At 39.0% G+C, this 20,109-nt stretch overlaps 1 protein-coding gene across 1 annotated transcript in view; it reads right to left on the bottom strand.

Annotated features, from left to right (window-relative positions):
• syt6 (synaptotagmin 6) overlaps positions 1-19,871 on the bottom strand; it is a 168,127-nt gene extending 148,256 nt beyond the window's left edge. Inside the window, exon 1 of the mRNA XM_002935776.4 lies at positions 19,528-19,871. Coding sequence (XP_002935822.2) covers positions 19,528-19,687 — 160 coding nt within the window. The 5' untranslated portion in view covers positions 19,688-19,871. The remainder of the gene's footprint in view (positions 1-19,527) is intronic.
• Between the last annotated feature and the right edge of the window lie 238 nt (positions 19,872-20,109).

The following is a 20,109-nucleotide window of genomic DNA, read 5'->3' as shown; positions in this document are numbered from 1 at the left end:
TTACCCTTACCACTTGAGCTGCTGAAGGCTGCATTAGTGGGAGACCAATCCTGTCTCCCCCTTCTCGAAGATCTTAGGCTAACCTTCCCCCTTTTATTTTACAGCACTACACCCACTTTTCACCTTTTCTTGACACCCATCCCTAACCCCAGGCTTAACCTTCTGCCCACACCACAGCAGTGTTCTTGCCCATTATACTCTCCCCAGCTGTGACATAACATGGCCAAATATGTTACAAACATAAACCTTTCACAAACATAAACCTGAACTACCCCAAAAGGGAGGGATGGTGGGAGCTGTTTAGGTAAAATGGTGTCCCTCCATACGCTCAGCATGTTTTTCTTGTCCCCACCCCTGCTCATAGGTATCTACACTACAACTACCATAATCTTTAAACCAGCAACCTAAGAGATCCTGCTTACTAGCACTGTCATAGCCCAATCTTTCAACCCATGCCTGGTCAGTCTGAGTAGAGAATGGCACGATTAAGGTGTAATAGGGAAGGGTCCCATTATAAATGGTTGTTGTTGGGCATACCTGGGAGTGGTTGAGGCATGACCAAAAATCTCCAGAAAACAGCCCCTAGGAGGTTCATGTCTGTATGAATGTAATGTGCACTTTTGCAGGTCTTACTGAAAACAGAGAAATGTATTATGGCATTGTATAGTATATTGTAGTATGATTACAGTCATTTGCCAATAAAAAATACAGTTTAACGAATATTTTTATCCTTTACAACAAAAATGTGTTCATACCTATGCAAATTATTGTACATAATCATGTGCATTTGGTATAACAAAATGTCATAGTGCTTTGAAATTCTACAGGTCTGGGCTCTACGTGTATTTTCCGTAATGCTTGGGAGCTGGAGTTTTTCCGATAAGGGATTTTTCTGTAATTTGGATCACCATACCTTAAGTCTGCTAAAAAAAACATTTAAGCATGAAATAAACCCTTTGTATTTCCACCAATATTGATTCATGCAGCTTAATTACCATCTAGCACAAGGTACTGGTTTATTTCAGAGAAAAAGAAAAATTGAGATTATGTGATTAAAGTGTACCCTATAAGAGATGGCCTTCCTTTAATTTGGAGCTTTCTGGATAAGAGGTTTGCAGAAAAGGGATCCCTGTGTTATTATTATCCTTAGGAGTAACACTAGTAATATACTACTAATTATGTAATTGAGCCTTTATTTTGATGGTTTCTATGTTGCTAATTATGGAATAAGTATGGAATTCTAATTTTTTTATACAGGCATTGTATAAAACAGTATTTTTATGTATTTTTTAGTAAAGGATTCATTGATTTTTGTTGTTTTCACTTCAAAGCCAGTTGAATACTAAATGCAGTGCATTTAAAATGCATGTCTGATAAAGAATGGGAAGTTGTGTTTCCTCCCTATTGCTGGGGGCAAGCAGGCTTTATTTTACCCCAGGCAACCTGAATGACTTAGGGAACAGGTCAAGCACCAAAGCTCATTCATATCTGCATATATTATAGTCTCCAACCTTTCTACATTTCCCTTGGGGTTATGCAAAGAGAAAATGAGTCTAAATATATATACATTAGGTATGTTGTTGACAGTGCAAAAATAGAAATTCATTTCGCACTCCAAAATGTAAAAATACGTTATTATAGCATGATTTAAAACATACAAACCCCAGAGTCTATGGGATTACATGTGTCGTACCTGCGTGGCATTTAGTGATAATGTGTCCTTTGTGTTTATTTTAAATATTAAATAAGGGATCAACTAAATTAAGGATTGAGGCTAGTAAGGAGTGAAACTGCCCCATTTTGTTTAGCCAAAAAATCTGCAACATTTTGGCAATCAAATGCATTGGAGTGAATGGGCACTTTTGCAAATAAAGGTGTTTTTTTCTGGAGATTCATTCTCACTACAAATGCCTTAAAGTCAATTTTTAGTCAAAAGGGGATTTTGGCAGCAAAACAAAACGCATGACAAAATTCTGGCGCAGATTCGCTAAAATCTATGCCACTTGTGAAAACTCTAAGTTTACCACAAGTACATAGTGAAAATGCTCATCCCTAATAGGAACTATTCCCCCACAACTTCTCATTCCTTTGCGTCAAAGATCTATTGTAACTGGAATGTTATGCAATGTTTTTTTGTTTGTCTGTTTAATTATGTATTAACGCCCATAGGGTAGTGTGTTCTACATTATGGAAAGACTGTTTTAAACAGTCTGGATAACAGATCCCATGCCTGTGCCAATGTGGGAAAACAGTTACCAAAGAATAATAAATAATGCAGTACCTCATCAATTTAAGTTGTTAAAAGGAAAAAAACATGAGGCCCCCAAGCACCCAATGCACATTTTGCACACGCTTCCAAAAGAGATTATAAAGACTGGAAATAGTAGCCTCTTAAAAGATGTAATATCCCATTCTGAAAATATTCAGCCTGGAACATACTGTAAATATGAGCTTTATAATGGAATCATCCAACAGTAAATCCAGATGGTTGTCATCCATTGTGTATCACAAAGTAGGCATACTACAATTCAGCAAGCAGGGAAAAGCTCTGCAGAGAGGGAGAGAGGGTGCTGTGGCAGGAATCAACTCATCCATTCACTTCCACTGCACGTTCATTCATCCAGAAAAAGTCAGTCTTATTTCAAAGCCAGACTCCAGCAAACTGGCAGATATGAGATACTCTGAATAGGCAGCAATCTTTCTGGGTTATAATGTTATCTTAGCTAAGGGCTCATATACTAACACATAGTGCTGGGCAAAGTGCAAAACTGATTCCATTAAAATGGTATTCACAAGGAACTTTCACTATTTACTCCACTATATATGTGCCTTGAAACAATTTGTGGTTGCATATGCCTAGCTGAATATCAATTAAAGGGCAAATTACAGAGTATGTAGATGCCAGGGAGTCCTAAAGGTATCACCTGTCTTGAGTTTTTGTTACATCCAAACACAAACACAGAGAAATGAATTACACATAATGAGTTGCACTAAAGCTGTTTTTTACCATCAAGAACATGGCTTTAGGTCTAGTAACCCTTAGCAACTAGTCAGCAGGTCTACAGCAGTCAGAAAAGCAAAAGCAAACATCTGCCTGGGTGCTATGGCTTACTAGATCTGGAACAAAATATTACACTTGATACTAAATTTGGGATTCCAGGTTTTAGAAGTAAAAAAGGGGGGAAAGGGGGGGGGGATTACAGTGTATACAATTACACTGTAATCTGTCACATGGTACAGAGCGCTATCATTGCCCTGGATGCAGTGCTGTGTGTGTGGGCACTAAGGGATGCAGTTACTCTTGCACTTGTGTATACTGTGTATAAACTTGGCTTGCACTTCCATACACCCCATCCTCCAGATTTTGCAGGTGCCGATTGCACAAAAAGCTTCCAAGCCCCGAAGAGAAATGCTTATTACTCCCCACAATGTGGTGCATTTATTTACATATCCAAAGAATGTAGGACTTTTTTTTCTGAATAAATTAAAAAATCTGCTAAAATAACTGTTTAAAACGCTAATGACATTTAATTGCAGAGAAATACAAGCAGTAAAGAGCATCCAAAGGCAACAAACTGCATATATTTAGTAATTATATCAATAAAAGCAAACATGCTGGCTCATAATTTATAAACGATGTACTGTATATTGCATAAAGCTGTTTGGTTATACAGCACATAACAATGGTTTAGAGAACAAATAAATGTGGAAAGTGGTAAATATTGCTCAACATTTGCTTTCAGCAGAGGCAGCGTGGCTAAGTTCTTTTTATATATTTACAGTACCTGTTGTGCCTGCATTTTTGTCAGTCAAACTTTTGCAGAACTACAATTCCCAGAACCCTCTGCAAGCTTTACAGGGCCATAGTGTTGAAAGAGTTGAAATGGCAGAGGCTGCTTATCCCTGCCCTGCTCTACTGCATGATTCCCTTATCTAATAGCCGGGATAATTCCTTTCTACTGAGCATTGAAATAACAAGGTTCCTTTCAGGCCAGAAATGACTCTATCACAGGTGAAAAATGAAAGCAAAACTTTCCATCCTACTTTAGAATAAATATGTCTAGAAACACATGAATGATCTGCCAATTGGTTTGGTCACTTACCCTCCATAGGGACGCTGAGTCATATTTCCATTCCCAGCTCAATGAAACAAGGAAAGCTTTTCAAGCCAGTAACAAAAGCATCTGAGGGAGTTAAATCTGCTACAGTAAGCTTAAATAAAGCAGAACACGTGGCCTCACAGTTTAGTGCCTGCATCCACAGGCAGATGTTCCTATTAAGTCATTGTTATGGTCCTCCGCTCCTCACTTAGAGCACTTGGGGCTAACCCCACGCACGCTGTCTCAGAAGCCTTTAACTACACTCTACACATGGCTGAAGTCACTTTCTTTGGCACATGATTAATACGCAGAATAACTACTGATTGCTAACAGAATAACTAATGGTTAATTAACCTATGGTGTAATACACACAAGAATTCAATACACAAAAATATTTGTATGCAGTGTCGGACTGGACCACCAGGAAACCAGGAAAACTTTGGGTGGGCCCAGGTGTGAGTGAGCAGAGGAGGAAAAGGATAAATATTTGAAGAGGTCTATGGTCTATGGTCTATAGCAGTGATCCCCCAACCAGTGGCTCAGGGGCAACATATCACTTACCAACCCCTTGCATGTTGCTCTCAGTACCCCCAAAACAGGTAGTTATTTTTGAATTCCTGACTTGGGGGCAAGTTTTGGTTGGATAAAAACAAGATTTCCTACCAAATAAAGCCCCCTGTAAGCTTATAGTGTGCATAGAGGCTGCCTAATAGCCCTTCTTAGCCCTTATTTGGCACCTCCATTAATTTTTATGGAGCTTGTGTTGCTCTCCAAGTCTTTTTATATTTGACTGCATGAGTAAGAAAGGTTAAGGATCCCTGGTCTAGAGTTTTCTGGTGTACCCCTGTCATTCCTGGCAGACACTCTTTGTATGTCTGAAGTTTCTAAAGACACATACTTGCTGTATACAAAATGGCAAGAATCTTGTGATGGAAACCAATGGTGTAATCCAACTGAGCTGGGGACAAAGTGAAGAAAACAGGTGCAATTTGTAATTTTTTTGTAAGCTTTGCGCCCTGACCTGCTGTCAGTGTCTGTGGATACAGTTGCTTGTGCTTCAAAATGGTGCAGAGTTTTGCTCCTAAAATATAGTTTTTCACTTGTACTCTATCGGCTGATGTTCACCCATTGGGTTTTGGAGCTTGGGCAGCTCAGAAACTCTAAAATGCTGCAGATATCGCAACTCTCTGGGAATTTTTAAAAGTTCTCCTGGTTTGGGCCCCCAATCCCCTATATAACCAAGCCTCCCACTTTTCTGATACCCCGTCTAAAAAAATGTAAACCTTAATCCTCTTCTCAATTTACTTGTTGGTTTAAGGTAGCACTTTGGGCACTGGCTAAAAACCTCCTGGTTGGTTAATAACTTTGCTACTAATCAGGATCTCAGCTTAGAAGCTCAAAATGTTTTGCATACAATTTTTTGCTTTAAAATGTCTACATTTTGGGAATGATTTCTTGGAGGTTTTTGGCTATACTCTGGAACACCCTAGCTTTGCCTCATTTCTTGATGATTGCTCCCCAGCTCAACCCCAGTCTGTTATGGGAGACTCCCAAATAATCCTGAAGGGCTGGCAGCTCTGATAATGAGTGGGTCACCTCACTCCAAATGTGCTTTCCGTATGGTACCTAGTTATGCAGTACATTTTATTTTGTCTCCAATCACATATGCTATATACACGTCTAAAGATACAAAAATAAAGTCTGAAGGAATCAACACTGGGTGATTGTAATGGATTTTACTGAGCATTTAAAATCAATATATTTTATTGCATATTCAACAACATGTTTGACAGAAGTCTATTTCCAAATGCCCATGTGTATATGCCTTTACTCTCTGGAACTCTGGCTGCATAATTACACTTGCAAATTGTATTTTTCTGTGTATAATAACAGCAAACCCAGATCATTCATCATTTATAGAATGGTATGTGAATATGTACATTTAATTAAGTTCGCAGCTGGCTACTGTGCAATTCATTTAGACTTTCCATTTTAATACTTGCTAAAGCCCTTGATTGCATAATATATATATATAATGATCATGTTATATAATATATACAATAGGCAGTAGGGTACATTCGCTGTCTGTGTTGAGGGTGAGGACTCAAGCAGTAAAATAGCGCATCCAGTCGATAAAAGGAGGGGTACTCATCTTGTTGGATTTTTACAGGACAGGAGCTAAGATTAGCAGTAATTAGCAAATGGGCATTCCTTTTCCCTTAATGGCTAATTAACACTGTTATTTAACATCCAGAATTAAAATAGTGAATATGTATTTTATTTTGAAAATATATACATTTATTCAATAATTTTGCAGACATTTCTTTCAGTTCTCTTTCAGCATCATTGCAGGCCCCCAATAAGAAGCATGCGGTTATTAACATTCATCTCGATAAACAGAACATAGGGTGTAGCTAGGGTTGCCACCTTTTCTTTACCTTTCTAACCTGCAATCCTAGTTTAAATACAAGTTTTTCTTTAGTTATTTTGTGGGAAAATGGTCTTATTTCCTGTGTGGCATCAATAACAGTATTGACATGTGATTCCTTTGGAACGAGTCATTTGCACGTAGGCAAAACCCTGGCACTAATGCTTCCTCAAGAAAGGTGTTAATTTTAAGGCTTTTGTGTCCTTTACTTTATATCAGAAAACTGTGCACAATTTATCAGGACCAACTTAGTATCAATTTCATAAAGCCATGTAAAATATAGTATGATTAAAAATGATGCAAAAGTTGGTTAGTGTATTTAATCAACTCTGTTTTACGCAGGAGTTAATGCCATTCTCTGTGATCATGGCACCTTTATCTACTATTTATTTATTCTACACTAGTATAAAACTAAAAATGATGCCATTATTCTACCCCACCTAAAACCTAATGTAATCTGTTGAAGTTAATGGAACAAAATGAGTTTCTGAATTTGTGAAGTGATATAAAATAAGTGATATATGTGTTTAAAAAAAATGTTTATTAGCATCTCTTTCAGCACAAACACCTCTATCTATGGCAGTATTTTATACATATCTTACACGCCCTTATACATATTCTAGGTGTGCTATAGGAAATATAAGGAGATATTGATGTAGATCAGGGCAAGAGCACTTAAAGGTAGAGATGTAGCGAACTGTTCGCCGGCGAACTAATTCGCCATTTTGGGTTCGCCGCGTTTTTTTTGCGCCGCGTTTTTTCGCCTCGGGTTTTTCCGCTGCGTTTTTTCACTTCGGTTTTTCGCCTTTGCGTATACATAGGAATAGCTTGCGGTTTTTTTTTTTGGCGTTATTTTTTTGCGGTTTTTTTTTGCGGTTTTTTTTGGCGGTTTTTTTACAAAGTATTTTTCAGATACATTTTTGCCCTTGATCCCCCTCCTGCATGCCACTGTCCAGGTCGTGGCACCCTTTAAACAACTTTAAAATCAGTTTTCTGGCCAGAAATGGCTTTTCTAGGTTTTAAAGTTCACCTTCCCATTGAAGTCTATGGGGTTCGCAAAGTTCGCGAATATTCGCGAGTTTTGGCGAAAGTCCGCGAACGGGTTCGCGAACATTTTTGGCGATGTTCGCTACATCCCTACTTAAAGGCCCAAACGCGCCCCTTAGTGCTTATTTGGAAAGCACTTCTTCCCCGGGTCTGGCATCCCTCTGCTCATTATACCAAGGGCTGCCTGCATTCATCACCACCCCCTAACCTGCACAACTGAAGTTATAAGACAGGTCGGAGGCAGAAGGTTGGACATCTACATGTCACCCACTCTCGACCCGCATGAATACATTCATGGCAGGCAGGTGTCTCTTCTTCTAAATGGAGTGCCGAGACTCACTGCTCACTGCCTTCCCAAGCGGTGAATCCTTCAATAGGGTAGAGCACTATTTATATGTGTATTCTAACCTGTACTGAAAACCTTGCTGTAATTCTTCCAAAGGTACTAATTGAAAAATGCTTTACTAAACCTCACATTCAAGAAAACAAATTGCCAACATATAAACTATATTTTACATTTTTTTGGTTTTTAATAAATGACAAAAATACTTTACAGATTTCAAGCTTGGATTTGTGTACACAATTAGATTTTATGGGTCAGCTACCATCTGTGCATTGTTATTTCTGTACAGCTGGAAGACTGCTCAAATCCATAATCCACCCTCTTAAAGAGATACTCACACTTTCTTTTTAAACCTTGATATTTCAGCCCCATGAAATATATCTTGGGGCTGATATTTTTTTTTCCCAAGCACCCTGTTTACAAAAGTGGCTTAAACTTCTAGACTCAAGCAACTCAGAAACACTAGAAGTTGGATTGCTGCCTACTAAGTGCATTGGCTCACAATTTCTCACTATATATGTATGTATATTTTATAATTCTTACATTTGAAAATAAATGGAGTTTTGTATTCAGGCTGATTTAATGTTATGTATAGTGAACTAACAATAATACATACATAGGCAGATGGACAGAATCTATTAGGCAATGTTGCTCATGGCAAAACATGCCTAAATTGTAGCTGTCTGTTCTCATTTATCAACATATTAATATGGGTGCAGAGGAACTGAATTTTTTATATGAACGGATGCACTGAAAATTTATGGATAAGCAGACATGTTTTTCTGCGTGCTCTCTCTTTCTCTCTCTCTCTTTTCATATATATATATATGCAAGTTTCCATGTATGAGCAAGTTTCAAAAGCATGGCCAATATAGTTCTACGTTCTTCAGTAAATAAGCATTCACTAACTGGCTTTCAGTTTCTCCCCCATCTCTCCACTGCCATCCCTATGGTAATGTTATAAGAAGTCTAACATTTGCGTCAATCCTAGTATCCTATGGCAGCAGCTTAAAGAGACCTTTGTTAGGCTTCAAGGGGTTACAAGACCTGGAGTAAACTATGTTGCTTCTATCATTTTACACAGAAAGATTCATTGACTTTACATAAGGAGACATCAGTATTTATTTAACGCCAATGGAAACTATACCCTCTTGGCTATAAATACAGCTTTAGCAGGTTCATTTGTGATGTAATGTTAATCTTATTTGAACTTTACATTCTAATTTAATAATAATGAAGCACATCTCCACTGTAAGTTCTGGTAGCAGGCAAATGATGTGCTGGTATACGTATGCATATATTGCAAGTATACAATGTCCTTACTGATAAAGTATACAGAGTCTGTTTAACTTCATATGCAAACTGTTCTTAATAAATGTAAATAAAAACATCAGGGTTTATTAAATGAGAGCTCTGGATCAGTTGCTGGTGGGCTGTAGACCAGACACAGTAGGGAAGATTGGAAGTTGATGGGTTAAATGTGATTTTGCATAAGAAGCATTGGGATGTAGAACAAGACAGTAAGTCCTGGGGGCAATGTGAGGAAAGGTCTAGGTTCAAGTTGCATCCTGCCATCTATAGCTGTAACAGATGCAGTTCTGGAAAATATCTGGAGGCTTGTGGAACATCACATAACATTGTGCCACCTTGTGTAAAGAAGCACATATGGAGCATGAAGGTAAAAGATAGACAAAGAAGCCATTTTGGGGGCACCAGCATGGTGAATATTCTCATCAGTGAGTACTGTTTTCAGATAGATCAACTCATACAAATCCTTTGGGAGTCACCATGGCTTCCCTTACTTCAGCCAGTCACCTGCAGTAACAATACATTGTTAGTAATCTGTACCTGAAGTAAAGCTTACACTGCTATATATACTAACAGAGGTGCATATTTGCACAAATACAGCAAACTGTAGGAATCAGTGATCAGGCTAGTGTTGTAGATTATGCAAATGTCTGACATATGCCAATGCTTGTGAATTGGGATGGAGACTCCTGATTTTTGGGTCATTCTCCCACTTCCCCCTCCCCCCCCCCCCCCACCCACTTTCACCTTCCATCAGCCCCATTTACTGGCAGCAGGAAAAGAAAAATAAATAAGGTTCTTGGATGCATAAGAGACCAGAAAGTGCTCTGAGCCTCAGGCCAGCAGCAATACTCTGATTTATGAGCTGCTGTTGTCAAATACGGAACTGTGAAACTGTCTCCTCTGCCAGCTGCAAGTATGTTTATCTACTGTATTCTATTCCTTGATTACAATACTTCCTATTTTGCAGCACTGAGACACAAAAAGACTGTTGTAAGGAAACTGGGAAAGCATTCCCTCCAGGATAAGTTTACTGCCATGATACCTTGATTCTCATATCTACTATTTTGTTACTACCTCCTTGGCCCTCAAGTGTCACCTTTTTACCACCTTGTTTTGAGATCCTTGTTCTTTTGTCACTTCTAGGAAGTGAATGTTAATAAAACGAATATGGGTGGAAATGCCATATTTTATAATATTTCCTTCCTCTTTCCATATTCAGAATTATGCCTGATGTCTGATGAGTTTCTAGGGGTTGCTACAGTATATTTCAACCATGATAGCATTTAACCTTATTAACATTACATGTACATCATATGAATAATACCAATGCATTTGCTTTTTGGTTATCTAAAACATCATAAGCTCTGTCTATTATGCTGCTCCAAAATGGAAGCAATATGTGTAAAGCTAGGAAATGCAAATTTTTATACAGAACATATAACACGCAATGGCAATAATAATGTTTCATGCAAAGTACACTTCAACAAATAAAAACAGAAAGTGCTTTCCCAGCCAGTGAGTGATCTAGTGTTTCCCTCTAGTGTCAGTTTCAGAACAGATTCATACAGCAGTTTGCAAAAGCTACTAAAAGAATACACTTGTGGGACCCTTGGGTGAAAATCCAAGACCCCCCCAACTGTGTTATTGATTGTCCTGACATGACTTGTGCCCCTCCAGCATAACAAATGAGCTCCTGAAAAGCCTTTATTGCTGCTATGCTGGCTTATAGACCTATATAGGGCTACAGCACCATGTAATGTGACTGCTGTGCAATGGGCAGTGTCGGACTGGCGCCCAACAGAAAACTTTAGACCTTAAATCCCACTCTTCAAATTATTATTCCTCTTCTGCTCACTCAGCCTCTTTATTCTCCTATTCTCTTTTCTTTACATACTAAACTCTTTTCTATCTACTTAACCTCTTTGTTTCTATACAGAAATATGGAATGACAATGAAATAAGCCAAATGGATAGGAGCAGGACGGCCCAGTGAGAGTTTTCCTGGTATCCTGGTGGGCCTGTCTGACACTGCTGCTGTGGTAATCTCTGGAAACGCCCCAGACAGCACTACCATCATTTAGCAGAGCAATGGGACATGGCTCTGCCTTTAGGAAATGTGGTGACATAAGTTTGACCAAGGATGTACCATTCAAGCTCCCACAGAAGTCCCTGTCCATCATCTTCATATCTTATTAGACAAATATGTAATTCCTAAGGTTATATATCTAGGGGAATTAGTCCCATGAGCCAATCAGAAGCTGCCTGGCTGGTTAAAAAACCATTAGAACAGCAGCTCTTTGTGAGATTGGCCTGTACTGACATGCAACTGTAAGACACAAACCACAATTGTGTGTCACATGATAAAATTATGTTTCTTGCCATTTTTGTAAAAAACATTATGTGTGAACACTGTATGTGCATATGTTTGTAGGTTTACACAGGGTTAAATGTTTTTTTGCACATCTGTGTAAAACAGTTATGTGTGTGGCACTGTGTGTGTATGTTTGTAGGTTTAAATTTGATTAGAATTAAGAACAAAGAAATAGAAAAACAGAACATATTGAAACAAATGTTTGCGTAATTTTAAGGGGAAAATCAAAGTGAGTGTTTCAAGCTATTAATTTTCGGTTCATTATCATTTTCAACTGCAAGAACATAAAGCCTTTAATCTCGCTCTGCATAATGTGAAGCAGTGAAGAAGCTGCATATGTAGAAAGAGTCTCTTCAAACACAATCTGAAATAACTGTTGGTCTGCAATTTCATTTGAATCAGGGCAGTCATGAGTACAGGCCAAAGCCACAAGGCAAATATTATAAAGATATATAGGGTAATTTATAAAACAAAGTGCAAGTGCTGTTGCAATAAGATGGGCACAGATGTGCTTATCGTTGACATTCATTAAAGGTATTTATGTCCAAACATGCTCCTTCCAATAATGCTCCCCCCTGGTCTCTAATAAATAATGGACTTACAGATGCTTAGGAACCCTGGAGCAGCTACCACCCTGATTGTTTACTGCAGTCCCCGGTCCCCATAGTGTGTGGTGTCAATAGGTGCCCCAGACTAACGTCAAAAACCTGCTATTTCATTTAAATCAGTTCTGTCAGGTCCAAAGTCACAAGGCAAATATACCTAAGATATAAAGGATAATTTACAAGACCAAGTGCTGTTGCCTCCAAACACATTCCTTCCAATTACATGCACTAAGCTCCAAATCTCTCGCCCAGCTGCGTATATTTTGACGCATTGTTGCAATTGCAACAGGCATAACTTCCCACCTTGCAGCAATTACACTGACATACTTGGGAAAATCCTGCATTATAGGTAAAAACATGTTAATTTGTGTCCAAATATGGCACTTTGCACATTGCACCTGGTAAGATACTGCCACTTATAGTGTTACCCTCAATTCCTGTTCTCTGCATATTCTCTTGTGTAGAACTGCTGTTTCTTATTCTGTCAGTTATCCAGAATGCTCAGGACCTGGGGGTTTCCAGATAAGGAACGTTTCCATAATTTGGATCTTTATACTTTAAATCTACTGAAAAAATAATGTAAACATTAAATGGGATTGTTTTGCCTCCAATAAGGATGAATTATATCTTAGTTGGGCTCAAATACAAGGAACGTTTTATAATTACAAAGAAATTAGAAATATGTTTTAATACTTTGAAATATATCATTAAAATGGAGTTTATTGGAGTTGGCCTTTCCATAGTTTTGAACTTTTAGGATAATGGGTTTCCGGATAATGGATCCCATACCTGTACGTTTAATGAGGCTTAGTTTGGGTTGATGTATTCAGTCTTAAAGTTTGAATTCTCCCCTGTGTGATGTGCATATAATATATAAACACAAACAATACTGTTAACAACAGTGATCATTGACTGATGCGCCAGATGCAAGCTACCCCCAGCCTGTCCCTGATGAACACAGTGCTGACAAACGCAGACAGGCCTATTTATCCAGAAAGTGCAAGTCTGCAGCTACACCTGTGGGGTTGAATGCAGGGCAGGGAACAAAGTATTAAAACACAGCCATGTTTGTGCCTGTTTTTTGTATTTTGCCCCCTACCCTGCCAAATCTAAATGCCACCTAATGCATTCTGTAGCTGTTGTTTATATAAAACTTTGGTGTGGGATCTGCTGTAAAGCAACAGACAGGGGATCGATGCTTAGATACTCCTATTAAATCTCAATATTGGATTTAAAATTCATTAAAGCAAGTGATCTGACCCTTCAAATTCTTCCTTTGGTACAGATATAATCAGAACTTTGGCCCTGGTAAAATGTTCTAACTCATAGACGAAAGGGGAACATTGATTTTATTTGCAGACAAACATTCCTGAGTTATGCTGCAAGCCTGGTTCCTGAGATGGATTTCTTGCCTTAAACTAAGCCCATTTGTTGCAGTGCCAGTATAGGGGGTGTTATGCAGGAACTTGTTATCCTGAAAGCTCCAAAGGCAGCAGTCATGTTCCCCTTAGTGTCCTTTTTCTCCATTTTTGACAGATTTGCTTTTCCTCTGTAATAAAAAACAAAACAGTCCCTTGTACTTGATGGTAACTTAACTTGTAAAAATCCCTGTAGTTTTTCTTTAACCATTTGTCTGCCAGTGGTGTAAAATCTATATCACAGACACTACAAAATGCATTTCCAAAAGTCTATGGAATTACATGTTGCTGGGCCATGCTGTCAGGCAAACGGGTATCATTTAAGCATTTTGTAGAATTAACAAACAAGCCCCATTCACTGGAAGGTGCCAATATGCTGGGCATCCCAAATGAATTTAATAGCTTATTGAAACAAAGCACCATCTTTTTTATTACAAATCTCAGGGGTCCTTAGAGCTGAATTAAGGGGTCATTTACTCATGAAGTTAGAGCTGTCAAATGCAGCTCAGTATTCACATGGGCTGGGGGAGGTCTCTGGGCTGAGAAACAGGGACTTGCAGCAATTATCCTGGCAGACTGAGTCTGTCTTTGCAGTTTGCACAATGTTTTCCCAGTGGTAAATGACCCCCTATAGACATGCACATGTGCAGTAGCATAAGATGACGGCTTTCCTTTACTTTAAGGCATAAAGGAAAGTTCCCTTATCCAGGTAAAACACTTGGATAACTTTGGATAACTGATCCCACACTTGTACTGCAAAGTAGGTATACACTTACAGGGGTTATGATGGAAGGGTTGCTGACCCACTGAAGGTCACAGCTATATATTTTTCCTATGATCTAAAACTTCAAATTTGCTTTGTGCATGCTTATTACTCTCAGTTTATTTGTCTAGTCCTCATATGATAACATGTGTACATGCTCATATTTACCTGGGCAGCTAGTGTTGAAATATCTACTAAATAATAATAATACTTTCTGAAAAACACACTAAAAGGGGATTTTTTTGACCATATTCTTATCAGTGTACTATAACCATGCCCATATTATCATCTTATATGACATATTACTTAGTTACTACTCTGTGGCAAAAAAAACTTTTGAAGAAAAGTCTCTAAACTTCCTTAACTATATGCAGTTTATCATGCTGTACATAGGCATATAATTACATTGTACCCCCTAATCACACAGTATCCAGGGATCTTAGAACATGGGTTCAAAATAGTCTAGCATCTCATTGTCCCCATATGTACATCACAGAGGCGACAACCATACTCTAGTCTAAAGGTTACCAGATTAGTTGAAAATTCAGTAGTGCCCTGGACCTGGTTACCTTACTTGCTGATTATAAAATTCATTCCTATTCTTTATAGTTTCACTGTAAAAAAAAACAGTTGTTTGCAGGTTTTTTCTTTGCAAGCCTATAATATTTTATGAGTTGATGCCATAATGGGACTTTGACTCTAACATAGAGGTTTAAATCAGCATTAAACATAAGTACCCATTAACACCTTTGTGCATACACAGGACTGTAATTGCTTATGGCAGTTTCACATATTGCTTCTAGTCCACAAGGTAATACTCCTCTAATTATTCCCCAAAGCAAATAAATAAGAAAATATATATTTAAATGCATCATTGTAGACATGTTTTAGCATTTCTGTTTTTTAAACCCTATTTGTATGAATAATGGATTCACAGCTACCATTAAATCTATCTATAACACAATTGAAAATTCAGAGTCCTACCGTAGGTTCCAGTATTCAAAGGAAGTACTCATCAACAGGTAACAGGCCCCGTACTGGCTGTGCAACTTTCAAATTCAATCCAAATAACCTGGAGAGTACACATGTTCTTCAGTGCAACAGTGTAATTTATTGAGATATCATCGCACTACATGTTTTGGCTAACAGATTTCTCAATAAATTACACTGTTGCACTGAAGAACATGTGTACTCTCCAGGTTATTTGGATTGAATTTGAAAGTTGTACAGCCAGTACGGGGCCTGTTACCTGTTGATGAGTACTATCTATAACACACATGAATGAGATACCTCCAAATACATTAGGGGTAGGTAAGGTATATTTATAAAGATACTGTGCACCCAACCATCGCCCCTATATAAATACGTTTCCTTCATAGTATTGAAGGGATCAAGTTGCTAAGACCAGCAGCAGCCCCAATACCCTGTGCTCTATAGTCAGACATACCCCATGGGGTAGTTTCCATCAGAAACATTCATTTTTTCCCTCTGCACAACTGAAAGTGAGAGATGTAACAATATCTAAGAATTGCCAGAATTGTTAAACTCCAAAAATGATTTGCTGCCAGTCACAAAGTTTAGTGTGTGACAGTTACAGCTCCAGTGACTGAATGATAAATGACCCCAGTATAAAGAATACGCTTAGGCGCAAGGCAGAAATTATCTATTAGCCTTTGACTTCCTGGCTGATTGCATGTTAACCTTGATGGATAAAAGGCAACCAGATGCTTCAGGAACAAGCCAGATGCTTCAGATACATTAGAAGTGTTGCTTCCACGTGTGTTTTTTGAACCAATGTACAGTATACATTCTCAGATTCTAAAGAAAAATTACATCTTTAACAATAATGGCCCTGTTCTGTTAAATGAGCAGTCTGTTACTCTGTCACACTTTGCTGGTTACTGTGGCAGTAAAAAGTATTAGCATGAATATATTTGTCTTTCGCTACTGAGCAGCTGAAATATTATCAGTATTGCAGCACATTTGCTTAGCAACAATCAGCTCTTCAATTTCAATTTCTCAAAGAAAGGTTCTGATTTAGCAGAAACGGTAAATGTAATGTCTGAGTCTGGTGCTAAGTAGGATTTTTTGTATCAGTCGTTTCCCATGGGCTTTCACCCTCACAATGATATATGGGCCAAATCTCATGTTCACATAAGAGTGCATGTATAATACTCTACGCTTCACTACTGCTGTGCTATGATTCCACACCAAGTTTAGACCATGGATAGACTATGTTTGGACCATGGATAAACATATTACCTTCCAGATGTGTTAGCACTACAACTTCCAGCCTCCCCCCAACAGCTTTGTCATTATCAGTGGGATTCTGAAAGTTGTAGCTTAAATGGCAAGATTGGATTACATTCAGTAGATGATAGTTATCACATATATATATATATATATATATATATATATATCAAATTGTGTGTCCACACTCTAAACCAGTCCAACAAGTGGGTGCTAGGTCAAAAGATGTAAATACCCATAAGAAGGACCAGCATACCAAGTCACATCAATATCTTGTTTTTATTCACTGTGGGATCGCTGGTCCTTTTTATGGGTATATATACAGTATATATATTTAATACAAATTACTCAGCTATTTGTTCTGCTGCTCTTAAGTAGTTCCAGAGACCATAGCAACCAGGAAGTGGTTTAAATGGCTGACCACAGGATGAAATGGGTAAGTTTGAATAGAAAGATAATTGATGTAACATATGAATAACTATAAAAGTTTAGCCTTGAGATTCATCTGCCTTTCTTTTTAGAGGGGTCAGAATTCATATAAAATTTTAAGCTGGAGGGAGGTATAAAAAGATAAGCAAATAGTTTGAAAACCACAAAAAATGAAAACACAAAGAGCAGGTGCTCTGTACTTGGGCCGTAGTTGTTCTCCCTCTACACGCTGTCTTTGGGAGATCTTATCCGTTCATTTGGCTTTAAATACCATCTGTATGCTGATGATACCCAAATTTACTTTTCGACCCCTTCATTAACAGTTGAAACTGAGACTCAAATCTCTAACTGCCTCCTGGCTATCTCCAATTGGATGAATCAACGCCACCTCAAACTGAACCTAACAAAAACTGAACTAATGATCTTTCCGCCTAAGCCTGGTCCTACCCCCCCCCTTTTCTATCTCTATTGAAGGCACCCTCATCAACCCAGTCGATTTGGCGCGCTGATTGGGGGTGATCTTTGACTCCTGTCTCTCCTTCTCTGACCACATTAACACCACTGTCAAAACCTGTCACTTTTTCTTACGTAATATTGCCAAAATCCGTCCCTTTCTCTCTACTGCAACAGCTAGGCTGCTAATGCATGCTCTCATCCTATCCCGACTTGACTACTGTAACCTGCTACTAACCGGTCTCCCTAACTCCCATCTTTCCCCCCTACAGTCTATATTAAATACTGCTGCCAGAATTCTCCTCCTCTCATCCAGGAGAGTTCAGGCCCTTCCCCTGCTAAAGTCCTTATTGTGGCTTCCTATTAAACAAAGAATATCTTACAAACTCCTTCTCTTAACTTTCAAAGCCCTCCATTCGTCTGCTCCCCACTACATCTCTTCTCTTGTGTCTTCTCTCCTTCGTTCCTCGCAGAGCAATCATTTGGTTGCACCCCCCACTACTACTGCTGTTTCCTGCCTTAAACCTTTCTGCCTTGCTGCCCCCTACATTTGGAATGCCCTCCCTGATTTCCTCCGGAGAGTATCCTCCCCCAGTCTTTTTAAAACCAAACTAAAAGACTACCTTTTGGAGCACTCGCCCAGCACCTGATCTGGGAAATAGCACTTATAATGTAGTGTCACCCACTGTGACCTACAGCACTTATATTTGCCTATTTGTATCTGTAAGTTACCCTCCCATATAGATTGTAAGCTCTACGGGGCAGGGATCTCCATCCTCTTGTGTCTTTGACTCTTATCTTATTACAACTGTAACTGTATCTTTTATTTATTTGTGCTTATTGTAATACTTTGTATTTATCTATTTTAATACCCCCTGTTTATATTAATGTATTCTACTGTACAGCGCTGTGTACATAAGTAGCGCTTTATAAATAAAGATATACATACATACAGGTGCAAGTGAATATCACTGTGTACATTATCTCATACTAAAAGTTTATAATAAGGTGAACTGGCGCTTTAGCAACAACATATAGAAAGGGCAGCTGCCTATAATCAGTTTAGACAGCATAAAGCCCATTTGCAGGGACGTAGGCTTAGGTATCCATGAAAATGACATCTTTAGAGTTCACATATGACTGCACTTGGACATAAACCTCCAACTACAGCAACATCGTTATTTTCTATATTAATGAAAGTGAATGAACTTGCTCCAAAATTGCCAGATTCCTCCAAGCCCAAGATATGATCCCTGAAGCACAGTCTGACCTGGTGCCTTACTACTCAGTGTCCACAACCCTCATGCCTTTCTAATCATCTGCTTTTATCCTCACACCTTATTACAGCCATACATTCCCTGAGCTGTGGGCTTCTGACTGACTCCAAGGGATAATCGCCCCAGGAAAGAGTCACAATTTTCCAGCAGGGATGTGGATATTAAACAGTGAGTTGAATCATTAAGCACTATATTAGCACATAATCATATCTGTGTACCATATTAAGTATCATCTATCTATCTATGTATAACACCACTTGATACTGAAAACTGTTTGCATGCGAGAAGCCATCTGATGGGATTTCATTCTGGCACGCAAGGTGTTAATTCAATTAAAAGACATTCATTTCTTAGCAGGCTAATCTGGCCACACTCGAATAACGATAATAACATCGAGTGACTTTATTGGTCGGGAGGGTGTGACCGGTTCATAAAACATAAGCAAGCTATATCACATTTTTTGTAAGCATAGTGATTGCCCCTTACCCATTACCAAAAGCGCAAACGGAGCCCGCAGCGCAGTAATTGCGAGCCCGGCAATGCGCTCAGTGGCAGCGGCACACAAGTTATTGCGCTCTGCACATTGAAGGCGCTTAAAATGCGAAGACAGGCAAGGATAGAGAGATACAGGTAGCAATTTAAACCCCGTTCCGTGCCAGAAACATGTGCCCAAGTTGCAAGCTATGCCAATGTACCAATATAACCCCCGTGGGAGGGATTGCGCCCCCTTTACCTGGATCAGTTATGCGCAGGTTGTGGTCCGGCGGCAGCAGCAGCAAAAACTCCCTGCAAGTTCCCCGCTCCAAGGCAGCCCCCTGCGTCTTACACAGCTCTTGGATGATGGAAATCGCCTTGTGACACAAGTTTGCATCTTCTCCTATTGCCTTATTCATTTCCCACACTGCATCCTCCTCTCTTAGCGCTACTCCACTCTTGGCTCTCTATGCAGCACCACCAGCAGAGAGACATATACAGGGGTCTATAGTGGAGCAATCTACAGTTTATATGTTATCAATACACACACACATCTGGTATTGGCTCTCAGCACTGCTCTGCTATGTCTGTATCATCCATAGAGAATTCAGAGGGAGTCTGCTTGTCTTATTGCCTGGGATCACATATCTCATTTACTGCCAAGGCGGATCCCTCACTGAGAACCTCCTACTACATTAAATTGTTTGATACTGTGATGCTACTTACTTCATGAGACAGCTGAGCAAAAAGCTGTTAACCATGTAATAGAACATCAGCATTAGCATTATTGACTTGAGCCCTGCGCAGCTGCACAGCAATACAGACACTGCCTGAGAAATCT

This window comes from Xenopus tropicalis, chromosome 2, assembly GCF_000004195.4.
Source record: "Xenopus tropicalis strain Nigerian chromosome 2, UCB_Xtro_10.0, whole genome shotgun sequence".
Taxonomy (NCBI): Eukaryota; Metazoa; Chordata; class Amphibia; order Anura; family Pipidae; genus Xenopus; species Xenopus tropicalis.
Note: the sequence above shows the minus strand (reverse complement) of the source record. Positions and strands in the feature narration are given on the sequence as shown.